Source organism: Perca flavescens, chromosome 14 (genome assembly GCF_004354835.1).
Source record: "Perca flavescens isolate YP-PL-M2 chromosome 14, PFLA_1.0, whole genome shotgun sequence".
In the NCBI taxonomy this organism is placed as follows: Eukaryota; Metazoa; Chordata; class Actinopteri; order Perciformes; family Percidae; genus Perca; species Perca flavescens.
Window position 1 is genome coordinate 20,542,384 of NC_041344.1, and position 13,494 is coordinate 20,555,877.

Here is a 13,494-nt window from a genome sequence, read left to right on the forward strand (position 1 = left end):
CCATTACATGGTACCTACTCGCCTCGACTCTACTCGCCTTTTTTGGTTTTCCATTACGAAAAAAAGTACCTGGTACCTGCTAACAGGTACTTTTTTTAGTACCTCCTCAGTCGAGGTTCCAAGCGAGCTGAGGCGAGAAGGTGACGTGAAACCCTGCAGGCTGCTGATTGGTCGGAAAGAAGCGTCACTGATCACTGCATTGAGAGACGGCATTTTTAAATAGTTTAGCCAGCGGTGTTTTTTTTGCTGACGGAGGCTCCACGCAGAGCTTTCTCCGTAGCATACAAGTGGCCTGATGGTTATACTGGTGCGCTGGTGTGTGCATGTGTGATGTGTGTGTGTCGAGTCGCCATATGTGTGTGTGTGGGGAGCTAGTGAGCGAGGGAGAAGTGAGAGAGTGACGGCGATTATCTCCGCAGCGAGTAGCGACTCTAGAGTCATATATATGTGAGAGAAACAAAGCGAGTAGCGACTCTAGAGTCATATATATGTGACCACGGTGTGAAATCTGGAGCAGTAAACGTTAACTTTGATATCATGTTGTTAACGGAGACGGAGAACCAGGAAATGCGTCGGGGATATGCGGGGATATGTCAATGGGAAAAGCAAGCTACTAAGCCACGCCCACGGCAGTTGCTATGACGACCAGCCACGCTGAGGCGATACTAAAATCTGCAATGGAAAACGGACGCACAGCGAGTCGAGGTGAGTAGAGTTGAGGCGAGGCGAGTAGGTACCATGTAATGGAAAAGCACCAATAGTAGGGCTGAAACAATTCCTTGAGTAACTTAATAATTTAGTAGTAATTTGATTACTAAAAATAATCGATTTAGATTTCTTTGCATCAAAACTTTGTATGATCCATGTAACTATATATACATACACAGCCCATTGTGGGGATGATTATTACTATCACACATCAGGCTTACGGCCTGGGATTGCAAAATGGTAGAATAGAGAGAAAGTAGCAAGGGGTGAGGAAGAAACAGAAAGTGTCCAAAGTTTGGGATCATTTAAGAACGAAAAACTCTGTACAGTGTGTAAAACCGAACTAGCTTACCACGAGATCAATGCTTCAGCATCTCAACTAACGTTACCACCTAGTCCATGGAGCGGTCCCGACACACGGTAACGTTATAATTTAACGTAAAATCAATATCATTGCTAGTTGAGATGAGAGTTTGGGACTGTTTGTTTTGATTCACTCTGTTGCAGGGAACTATTGTATGGGCCGGACTGAGTTCAGAAATTGAACAACATAACTCACCACAGAGGTGAGGGCCATCTGGAAGCTGTAGATTCGGGCTAGACCAAAGTCGGCCAGTTTGATCTGTCCTCCGCTGGTGACCAGGATATTCTGTGGCTTCAGGTCACGGTGAACCACGCGGTGCGAGTGCAGGAAGTCCAGCCCCTGGAGCAGCTGGTACATCATATCCTGTAAGGCAACAAAACAGAAAGAACAAAGAGAGACAGAGGGGGGATGACTTTTAGTAAACATGACAAGGACACCCAATTGATACAGCGAAGTTGAAAAGCTCTAAGATATTGGAGTCATGACAAGGTTTAAAATCATGATAAAAATGTTAAAAGAGATAATTGAATTGTTTGATTAAATTTTTCATGTGCGGGTCTAAATTATTGAATCTTAACTGATGAATTTGATTTCCAAAATAGTTCAGCCTTCATTGTCCTTGCAAAATGTCAAAGACAGGTGGCTTCATGACCCCACATCAACATTTTCATTCATTCCTCTGTCAAACCAGGCAACAAAAGGCCTAAATGACAGGACCCTGCAATGAGAATTTAAGTACAAACACTGAGACATGGTGGCACAGAGGGAGTTAACTAGAGGAGGCCTGTGCCTTTTCTTGTCGACTGTGGCAGATGTTTGATAACTGACACACACACACACACACACGACAGAGGCACAAAGAGGCCCGTTTTGTACAAGCATGGATCTCTGTTTCTCAGCAGCTGTCCTGCTTGAGTTAATTGGCGCTCGTTCTCTTTTTATGCCCAAGAGCTGACCTCAGAAATGGCACTGCATCCATGCTAGCAAAAGTAACACGGATGAACTATGTAGAAACCAGTTTAGACTTGTTCTTTTCAATCCAAATTACTCTCAAACAGGTTCCTTATATGTAAACAAATAAGTTATTACAAGGAATTGCGGCCAGGTTGTTTTGGCAGAGCTATGGTTTGGATTGTTGTTAATACCATGAAGTCGAGGGAGAGCAATTTCAGCTTAAGACCTAATAAGACAAGTCTTCACAATCATTATGCCTGTTGAAAATGAAAATGAAAATGATGAAGGAGACAATGTAGAGATAGTAAGCGAAGAGACATTTATAAAATGCCATGGTGCATTGCATCTCATAGCACGCACGCGCGCACACACACACACACACACACACACACACACACACACACACACGCCAAGACCTCACAAGTGACATGGACCTGAGCCCGCAGCTCTATTCACTGGCCGACCAGCTGGTGAGTGAGTCAAAGGGGTCTGTACACTCAAGCAGAAAACATTAGCAAACGGCGCGGGGCTGGCTGCTGTGCTGGCCATAGAGGAGGAGACAGGACGCCCCACACAATACTGTGGAGATCGGGAATGATATGTGTGTGTGTGTGTGTGTGTGTGTGTGTGTGTGTGTACAAATTGGGTGTCCTTCTGGGTCTGTGTTAACATAATGTGTGTATCTACATTTCCATTTGTGTGTGTGTGTGTGTGCACACCTCAGACTGCGTAAGGGTGCATCAGTGTGTGTGCACATGTGTGTGTGTGCCCTCTGACCAAGGGCAGGCAGGATGCATAAACAGACCTTCCTTTCTACATCTTCATCCAGCCATGACCCAGCAAGGAGGGCAGCAGACAGACATAGGAGAGAGGCAGGCAGTTGGTAATTGTGTGTGTGTGTGTGTGTGTGTGTGTGTGTGTGTGTGTGTGTGTGTGTGTGTGTGTGTGTCTGACACAATAGCATCGCCCCCCCATCAGTTCCTCTCCGCTTTAAATAGCCATTTCACCATGCTTCCTTTGAGCAGCATTTCCTAGTAAACACTAATTATCTCAGAAGTGTGACTCTTGGACAAACACACAAACAGTCTTGGCCCCCTTGGCCTGAGTGCCATCTTCTCTGCTGTATCAATTGCCCTCACAACTGAGTAAGTAAAGATAGTCCAACTATGTTTAACAGCATAACTTGCTGCATAGCAAAAAGGCAAATGTAAGTTTAGAAATTAAAAACAGCCAAAATAATACTGCCCACAAGTTTAAGACCACATGTGGCACAGAGAGCAACGGTGAGCCGTCACTTAGCTTCACACAAAGTTGATTTCAGCAGCAATAAGACTCACAAGAGTTGCTCAACATACAACTGTCTTCAATTGGCAGCACTTCAAAACCTTCAAAAACCCCACAAACAATTGGCCAAGAGGAAACAAAAATCACACAAAAAGGCAACAGATCTGACCCTGAAAAAGCAGACCAGAAGACCAGGAAAAAAGTAGTCAGCGCTCTGCAAGATGCAGTCAAAACATGGCTTTCTGTGTGCGCCTCCTTTTCTAATGCAAATGTACCAGAGGCAGCCATATTGTTTATTGTAGCTACGCACAATATGGGACATCTGCCGGTTAGCGTTAGTGTAATTCTCTACCCATGCTTCATTAACCTCCCCTTTATGGGCCCAGAGAATGGAGTTGTAGAAGCTTGGATGGTGGCGGTGGAGGGGGGTGGGTGAGACCCAAGCGCTGGCCTGGCTGAGGAGCACTGAGGCTGGGGCAGCCCGGCTCCTTGATGTCCTTCCAGCTCATTTGATTGCTCTTTCATCAATGGCCATGTGGTGGGTCTTGAGTCTGAGTTAGGCAGAGTGGGTGGTGGAGGGTGGAGGGCTAAAATGGACTGGCTGGGGCAGGGTGGGGTGTCTGGTGCTGGGGGTAGATTGGTTTTGAGGACAAATATGCCCGTTCTTTTTGGTTTAGGGTCTTTGACTGAAGGTACAGTAAATGTTTTTCTTTGGTTTAGGGCATTCAAGGGTGAAGTAGGTAAGCATTTAATAAGATGGGCGCAGGTGTGCTAAATTTGGGATTCACTATCTGGTATCATCTCGTATAGCCTGGGGCAAATTAAGTTGCTGGGAAGGGGGGCAATTGGGTAGGGGGGGGGGGGGGGGGTTCTGTGCAGTGTCCACTGTCCTAGAAATAACAGGGGATGGTCCATGTGTCATCTTGTCACTCCATCTTTGTCCTTTTGTCCCCTCAAGGCTCCAGCTGTATGGATGTTAGGAGAAAGCAAAAGAAGGAGGGGTGCCTTAAGGGGTCATTATGCTTCAAACAAAGTGCTTGTTGGATTGCTTGACAGCATCGTAAACCTAAACGTAAAACTTCCTCCCCCAAACTTTGCCAACGTCAGAATGGTGGGTGGAGGGGGGTTCTCCAAAACTGACAATCCATCAAACATGTCCACTTCACATGTCCAGGTGAGCGCGTGTCCAGGTGAGCGTGTGTTCAGGTGAGCGGAGTTGAGAAAGTAAGCTGGATTTGAGCTTCTCAACTATCTCAAGTTCTCTTTTTTTCCTTTTTCGCACAACTACTTCCTTCACTTTTTGTGTGTACAAGCAAGTGCAACACTATGAATGCCTTAGAGGAGAAGACGACATGATATAAAATCCAAATCACGATTTATTAAGACTTTTTTTTTTTTTTTTTTTTTTTATTACTTAAGGGGACCGGTGTTTAAACCTAAACCACAAACTTTTTCCTGATCTTAACTAATCGTTTTTGTGTCTAAAATTATCTTTTGTCAGCACATGACAGTCTTCTTTTGTCAGCAAAATTTAACCGCAACGGCCGCTGTCACGACTGTCTCACGGTGACCAGTAACCGCCTAATGGTGTGTTCTTTTTGTCCACCGAAGTCTATTTACGAGTCGTTTTCCGGAGTTATGAACCGGAAGTGGCAAAAAGAACGCCACCGAGTTCGTATATACGACTCGTCAAGTCGTCTGAACTCAGAGGACCCCAAGTTCACTTTCAAAGATGGCTACGTCGTGCATCACACGTAGTAAACATTGTGGTTTTCTACCATTTTAAGCACTTTTGTCTTTGTTGTATCATTTCATGTATCAAACTGTGAAATATATTTGTGTAATATGTCAATAACTGGGTGAATAGAATCCTAAATGTTACAAAAATCCAGCTTTTCTCCGACTCGTAGTATTGTGTGACAAAAAGAACGCAACAAACGCGCGGTTATTCGTTTTTCGACATGGATGTGACGTCACACTCAAGCTACTAGTCGCGATTACAATACAAAAAGAACGCACCATAACAGTCACCTTGTTGTTCTTTTCATGTTCACGAATATTAGCCATGTATAATGCTGTCTGGAGCAAAGACACATTATGGGAATATCCAAGAAGATGGCGACAGCGTAAACAGCTGATCACTCACGTGAGTTAAATGTTCGGTATGACGGAACTTATTCGTCAAAGGCATTTTCATACCCCATTTAGCATATCAACTCATTTTGGATAAAAAGGGAAAAACCACCTCAAGCTAGTGGAAACATTTTTTTTGAGCAATTGTGGAAGTTTTGTTGGAAGAATTTTGCTGTTTTGATGCGATACTTCAAAATGTGCATAAAAATGTGTAACTGGAAACACGACTACTGACAAAAACAAAGACGAGCAGCAAATCCTGAAATTTGAGAATGCTTGGAAAATGACTCAACGATTAAATTAATTAGTTGCAGATACATTTTCTGTCGACTAATAGAAACTACAGTACCATACACTGTATCAACTTCAGCAAAAACCCTGGGAAAGCCTTAGGTGTGATCTACCTGCCTCGTCTACGCTTGCACAGCCTCCCACCAACATTACAGTTCGACACAAAACTTTCACACATAAACCTGGCCCTGGGGTGAAAACCAACGGTTACACTAGCTTCCAGAACTTCTCCGTTTCAAATGTGACACTTTAAACTATGAGGCCCTTCTCTCCAAATATAGTGATTTTTATCTCTCCTATATTGTACACGATATGTTTACAGACCTTGGGGTGAAATGTGATAAAGAGATTTTTAAAAAGGTTTGAGTGTGGGAATGATTAAATTATAAAGAGACAAAGGAAGTTGGCGACACATCCATTTCCGACCTTTTGGCAAAGCGTAAATGGACACCCAGTGGATTTATTTCATGATTTGGAGAAAATTTATAGTGTTGGGGAGTTTAAATCTGTTCACTGGAATTGTTGTGAAATACAATTGTTAGCATCAAATTAAGTACTCTTTTCTCACTCGTTTTTTAAAACACAAAGGAATGATTTTAAAGTCTAGTTTCTCACAGACTTTTTCTCTGTCTCCATCTGCAATACAATGTAAACTTAGAGAGAAAGGGCAGAGTGAAAATAGAGAAGGCAGTGAGCCTCTAATTTGGAGCCTGTCTGCCACATGTGCTGCCCTTCAAAATGCTCCAGTACCTCTGATGTTGGAGGGAATTGCACTGTGTCCTCTGTGTCTCTGGCCAAGAAAACTCACTCAGTACCATACAGACATGGCTGTGGTCATGCAGTGCTCAAACCACAGACTATTAGCAAATGGCTTCCTATATATTCAAATTAAGTTCTTACATGGTTTGAATGTAAGGAATATTAACTATGTATTTCTCACTGACGTTTCAATAATGAAGCAAACAAAAGTCTCTCATGGCATTAAAGACTTCCAGTTTTCCAATGTATAGCAATCTTCCCGAGTACTTCAAGATAACAAATGGTTTACCTTGATGGTCTCAGGTGGTACTCCGGGGTCAGGGGCCTTCTCCAGGTAAGTGGTCAAGTCCTGATCCACGTGCTCAAAGACCAGAGTGAGTTTGGTTTCTCGGTCAGTCCGAGAGACTGTACACACATCAAACAGCCTAGAACAAGAGGAACAGGTGGAGGAGATCAATACAATTGATTCACTTGGGTCCACTCTGCTCAGCATGCTGCAACAAAGACTGTTGAATTACAGTAATCTACACATCTAGCATTGGCTTTTCAGTACCATGTACAGTAGCATACTTTGTGGACACAGCCGTTTTGTTCCAATGTGCAAAGCTTTAAAATGCACACAGGTATATTGCATACATTTTACACATGGACACAAAAATATAATAATAATAATAATAATAATAATAATAATAATAATAATAATAATAATAATTGGGGAAAGTAAATATAGTTCACTTCAAAAGCAAATATCTAGTGATTTCATACACAGCAACAGACATGTCAAACACAGGTGTAACTAATGACATTAATAATGACTTATGACTTACTGGAACACCTTAATGTAATGGAGCATGTTATTGTTACGCCTGTGTGTTTCCTGCTATGACAAGTCAATATTTCTATGCATGAGAGTCTCATGATACAGCAAAAATAACAAGACACAAGGGACAGGCTATCTTGCTGTTTTCTTTTTATAGAAAAGGGTGATCTTCCAATAAAACCTCAACAGCTGAGAGTTGAACATTTCTTTGTGGTTGGTCAGAAAAGCATTTTCCATTCTAGGACATTAATCTTAGGCCAAGAACCTGAGTCTGGACTCTCGGCTGCTTGGTATTTTTTATCTTACATAAACTTGGAAGAGAAAATGAACATGGTCAGAGAGCAGAATTGTGCTTCAGGACACTGAAAATCTACTTCTATGCAAAGCTTTTGAAGATTCAGGACCATCAGGCCCCAAACACCAGCTTTTAAGGCTGGGTTTCACTAGGCAACAAACTAAGGCCAAGAATCCAGATTATGTTGGTAGACCTGCCAAGGCAGGCTTTGGTGAAAAGCTGAAAAAAAGCTATCTGGGGACCACAAGAAGCATTCCTCAATCGGCACTATGACAACTCCTGATGCTCTATGGGAAGTTGAATTGATCCGTCTGTAGCTGTTGAAGAGGCAGCATCTTTCATCACAACAACACATGAGACGAAGGGAGCCGTGATGGATCTCCATCAGACACGTTGTGTTTGGTTACAAAGTAATGGATTACTGTAATCTAATTACCTTTGAAGTACCCCATTATAATAAGTAATAAGTATAATAGTATGATAAGTGAATGTGAATGAGCCAAGAAAGTGGTAAATATGATCTGTAATTATATTTGTAGGTTACAAAATGTAAAAGGTTTAGGTCTCCCAATTACTTAGACTTAATCTACAATATATTGACCTAATTAAACGATAAGTGATAAACCCTACACAAACCTTATAATGGTGGTAACCCAATACGTCCCCTACCAACTTTCAAGTCATGCCATGACTGATTAAGGGGTACCACTGGGTAACCAGCTTTAACTTCCAATTTCAAAATTAAAAAGATTGATGGGATTAGAGTAAATATTGCCACTTAAGAGACCACATCTATGATTTTTGCCGCAAATATCAATTGATAGTGATCTAGTCTATATCCTTGACGTTCCACTTCTGGGATTGCTCCGGTGCTGCTGGAAATTCCGCCAGATGCATGTCTTTTCCGTTTGTTTCTGCTTTCTTTGTGTTGCAAATTTAAAGGACTATGGTTAACTACTCCTCAGATCTCTGCAGGGTAAACCCAGACAGCTAGCTAGACTATCTGTCCAATCTGAGTTTTACCTCGAACAACTATTTTGCAGCAGCTCCGTGCAGAGTTTAGCGCTGCCCATGAAGATTCTAATTAAGTTAAAGAAATGCCATTAAACCAGAGCATGTTTTCCTCCCATCCCTGAATGTTATGTGGAGTAGCCAGACCCTCCTTCAGCGCGCTTTGGAGGAGGGTCTGGCAAAGCAAGACTAATAGTGATCCTACTCAATGTCACATCAATATGTTGACATATTTCATGTGCTGCTATAATTCAAACTAGCTAATCCACATAAACTGTTTAAAAATTGAAGCATGGAAAGAAATGATCTTTTCGGAAGCAATTTAATTCCTATCCAACGATGCCAACACCCTTGTAATCAACGGAATTGGAAATGCTGGAGTCTTTGCAGTGAGTGAGAGGCAATTCATTCAAGGTATTAGTACTGTGCATGATGTCACAGAGTAGACGGCGCCCTCCTCTTGAAGCGTTGGGGTTAAACGCCCCTCACAGCTCGATTGTAGGGCTACAATGGGGGCTCTCAGCAGACACTGAACATATGGAATGAATAATGGGCCTCATTACAAACATCCAGGGGTTGCCTGAAGTCACACAGAAGGTCCACAATGCACAGTTCCTGGTCTGAGCTGCTTTGCTATGCTGGTTGGCTAAACTGGAGGATAGTGAAGCTCCTCTGATAGTCCAAAGAGCCACAGTAGGGCACCAAGTGTGTTCAACCCCTAAATAAACTAACCTAAGAAAACCTTATGCCTGATGACGTGGTTGTCTTGCAGTGAGAAAAATGCCCATTGTGATCCCATTAAGAGAAAACTATAACCATTATCCTCTATTATTCATTTATACGCTGGGGAATTATTGTTAGAGGCACAAGGGCACTAGCCATGCTTCTGAAATGTCCATTTAGTGCTTCCCCTTCAATCCCAGAGCATTCAATATTCCATAATAAAATAAGGACCAAGGTCAGACCTTGGCTAGTGCCAACATATGACGTAAGTATTTGACTGCTGACCTCTGAACAATTCATTACAAAACTGAAAGAAAATGGCCTCTGTGTGCAGTGCTAGGAAGGACAACTACAAAACTGGGCTGTAAGTAACCGTGTCTTTCTCAAGGGCACTTTGACAGCATAGATCAGTATTGATGGGCACAAACTAACAAACCCCTATATATATATATATATATATATATATATATATATATAAAATAGGGGGTTAGGCTATATTTGGCGAGCACAGCTAATTAAAATATTTGAAGATTCATTGCTGATCTTGGGAACTCATTTGCGATAAATTATTCTAAAATCAGCGCTTACTTTAGAGCTGAAATTATTTGTCAATTAATCGATTAGCCTAGTCCATAAACAGTTGTCAGCAATACAATATAAATGTACTGCTTGCAGCTCTTCAAATGTGCATATTTACGTTTCCATAATATTTATCTGATAGTAAACTAAATATCTATGGGGGTTTTATTGTCAGTCAATGATGTTAATGTGGACTTCAGGAAATTGTGAGGAGTTTTTCGCTAAAAACATAAAAACATTTTACGGACCAAACAATTCAGAAAATAATGGACAGGTTATTATGAAAAGAATCGTTATTTGCAGCCCTAGTTCACTTATTAACTAAGTGAATCTTGAGTTTAGAATATTTAATAACAGATACTTAGATTAATATTTATCTGGTAATACATTCAAATTAAAACTAATGTAAGTTACAAAGATCCTGCAGAAAAGTGAAGGCCTAATCGTTAGAAAGGCCAGCTGTGAATGGAAACATCACAGGTTTGATATAGGTCAAGCTGATGTGCGTTCAATATTCATCTGTCCTGCCAAAGTGCTCTTGAGCACTGACTACCTATAACACTACTTTACATTATCAAATTTTGATTATAGTTCACTCTTTTTGTAAACAGGTAGTCTCGTTGATGAGATGATAACTTTTTTCAAGCATTTATGCACTAAAAGTACGGATTTGAAAAGGTGCATATATCGTTCCACTTGATACTGCAACCCAGTGCCCTTTTTGAGGGCAAGGGGATGGAAAGCCACCGGTTTGTAAGGATGTTGTATAGTTTAGTCAAAGCTGACTTATTTAAAGTTACACTTTTTAGAGGAACATGCATGAGGTGGAGCAATGTGATTGGAGCTGAGGAATAATGACAAATAAGAGGTGTGGTTTAAGAAAATACAAACAAAACTAACAATACAGTCAACAATGAAAATGGATAAAGTTTTGTGTGCACCTACTGCCTGCTAACAATGGCAGCAAGTGGCTAGTTGTTTTGCAACCCACATTTTCATTTCAGCAGAAAAAGAAGAGGACTTAAAGTGGACAAGTATGAGTGTGGGCCTTACCTAAAGTTCATATGAGGCAGCATGGTTGCCACCAGAGACCATCAAAAAGGAAGTAGGCCTAGTGTGTGTCTCTGTCTTGTATGCCATACAAAATGTATGTCACACTCTGTCCCTTTCTCACACACACACACACACACACACACACACACACACACACACACACACACACACAACACAAACACCTCCCCCTCACTTACCTGACAACATTGGGGTGCTCAAAGGCTTCAAGCTGCCTCAGTACCGCCACCTCTCGGATAGTGGAGAGAGGCATCCCCTCTTCCTCCGTCTGGACACGGACTCTTTTTAGGGCTACAAAGCGTCCCCCGTTCTTCAAATCTCTCGCCTTGTACACTTTCCCATAGGCGCCTTCTCCAATCTCGGCCACAGGTTCATATTGAGTACCAGCACTTTCTTTGTCCATTTTTGAAGGGTTTTTTTCTCGTCTCTTGTTGGAAATATTGCGGGGAATCCCGGCGAGGGTGACGAGCCAGAGAGTTTCTCACAAAGGCATATTCACTGAAAAAAGTTGGCACATGCAATGCCTAGATGACAGGGAGACACAGATGGAGGAAGACACCATCTTTGTCAGATTTGGTCAAACTGTGCTCCAGGTAGGCAATAACAGGACTGTCATCGTGTTTTATTATCAACACAAGAGCCCCGATGCGTCCCAACTTCCACTCCTCCTCCTATTACGCATAACAACTCATGTCCTCCTACCACTAACACAAAGTAAAGTAAAATTAAAAAAAATTAAAATAGCAAAGCCACATTTAGCCTCTTTTTAAGCTAGGTTTGCACCACATAAACAGTCTCGCGCATTCAGAAATGTATCCCACATGCAATGTTGATGAGTTATGTCCATGTGGGCTGTCTTATACTCTGTTAAAGGAAATTAAACATTTAAAGACAACACGCAAAAAGAGAGCACACACCTTACACACAAAGCTGTGTTAAGTTAGCAACATAACCAGCTAACTGCTTCTCCTGTACTGTTTTTATCAGTTTCTGTTTGAGGCGATTGGCGAGCACGTGGCTGTCTAACATACTGATTGCATTGTCTGAACTTCCTACAGCAACAGTACAGTTAAAACACTGTAAAACTCGCCTTTCAAACCCGAAATCGTTGTAAATGTGTAAAACAATGCAGTATTAGAGTTTGAAACAAGTCTCCATCAGCTTATATAGCTTCCTCGAATTTTTTTCTAATTTAATTGTGCGTGGACTCAAATAAGTTAATTTAAATTCTAGCAAGTCAGACAATTGCTCTTTTCAAATTTTTTTTAAATGTTATTGGATTGTAAAGCAACATTTCAAGCCTCATAAATAGGCCTACATGTTTGGCATACAATTCTGCACAAATATCCCCACTTTCCATGTTTACCTTGGTTTATGTTGTCAATAAAATGTCGTAACGTCGGCATGTCCGATAAAATGCTGAGGAGGCATTGGTGTCTCGGATCAAATGTCCTGCATCAAACGCATCCCTGTCCACTGTCCTCCATGCGGGGGCCACACAGGTAGTTGGACGGTGCAGGCTCTAATCCCCCATCCCTCAGACTACACTAGCCCAGGCAGAGACACTCAAACAAGGGAGGAGGAGGAGGTGGTGGTGGAGGGCTGTACGAAAACGCACACACACTCTCACTGCAACTTTCTGTGTGTGGGGGGTGTGGGAAGGGGGGGGGTAGGACAAAGGCAAAAGCGTGATACAGCCCTCCAAAACCACGCTCTTCTTTGGATTTTCTCCTTTCTTTCTTCTTTTTTTTCCTTTCATATATCCCCGGATAGGCCTATGCAACTGCAGCCCCGCTCGCCTGTGTGAGCTCCGTCTTTGCCTGGCTTTCCCACGCCGGCTGAATGTGGCCTGACCCCCTTCAGAGAGGTTTGACACGGAGCGGGGACATTTCCGCATTCCTCCCCGACTACAAAGGCACACCGCCTCCTTTTTGCTCTGCCTCGGCCTCCTCGGTGCTTTACCATTCATAGACCTCTCCGCGGGTTTTGTCTCCTGTGTCAAAACCGGGAGCACCGCAGGGATCGGAGAGGGGAGAGAGGCGGTTTATTGGATGGACGGCCACACTATCTATCTCTCTCAAACCATTGAGAAACTCCCGCGGCAACAATGCGCCAGCGGGGATGCAATGTGACAAGATCGCCCTAGATGGTCCTGATGGGTCAGGTTCAAGGCCCGGTGGCTTGATCTGTGGCAGGGGGACTCCTCTCCTGCTCGGGTGGTCGTCTGCAAGGCTTAATGGCCCACTAGGCTACAGACTAGGGCTGCCACCTCTTAGTTTTGGTCTTAGTCGACTAAGATTTCTTTAGTTGATTAGTCATTTTTTATGCTTATTCATGCTTAATTACTCATTTCCAAGAAACTTATGAGCACATTTATGGTAAACACAAGATATAAGGTGGTGCTTTTGCAAGATTAATTGTGGAGAAACTCAGTTTTACAGATGGTTAATTAACTACATTTATATTGTGCTTTTCTAGTCTTAACCACCTCTCAAAGCGCAC

At 42.4% G+C, this 13,494-nt stretch overlaps 1 protein-coding gene across 1 annotated transcript in view; it reads right to left on the bottom strand.

Annotated features, from left to right (window-relative positions):
• Positions 1–13,113, bottom strand: part of cdk6 (cyclin dependent kinase 6) — a 39,876-nt gene extending 26,763 nt beyond the window's left edge. Inside the window, exons 1-4 of the mRNA XM_028597425.1 lie at positions 12,359–13,113; positions 11,172–11,516; positions 6,783–6,918; positions 1,268–1,435 (exon numbers count right to left, since the gene is read on the bottom strand). Of these exons, the coding sequence (XP_028453226.1) occupies positions 1,268–1,435; positions 6,783–6,918; positions 11,172–11,395 (528 nt within the window). The 5' untranslated portion in view covers positions 11,396–11,516; positions 12,359–13,113. The remainder of the gene's footprint in view (positions 1–1,267; positions 1,436–6,782; positions 6,919–11,171; positions 11,517–12,358) is intronic.
• Between the last annotated feature and the right edge of the window lie 381 nt (positions 13,114–13,494).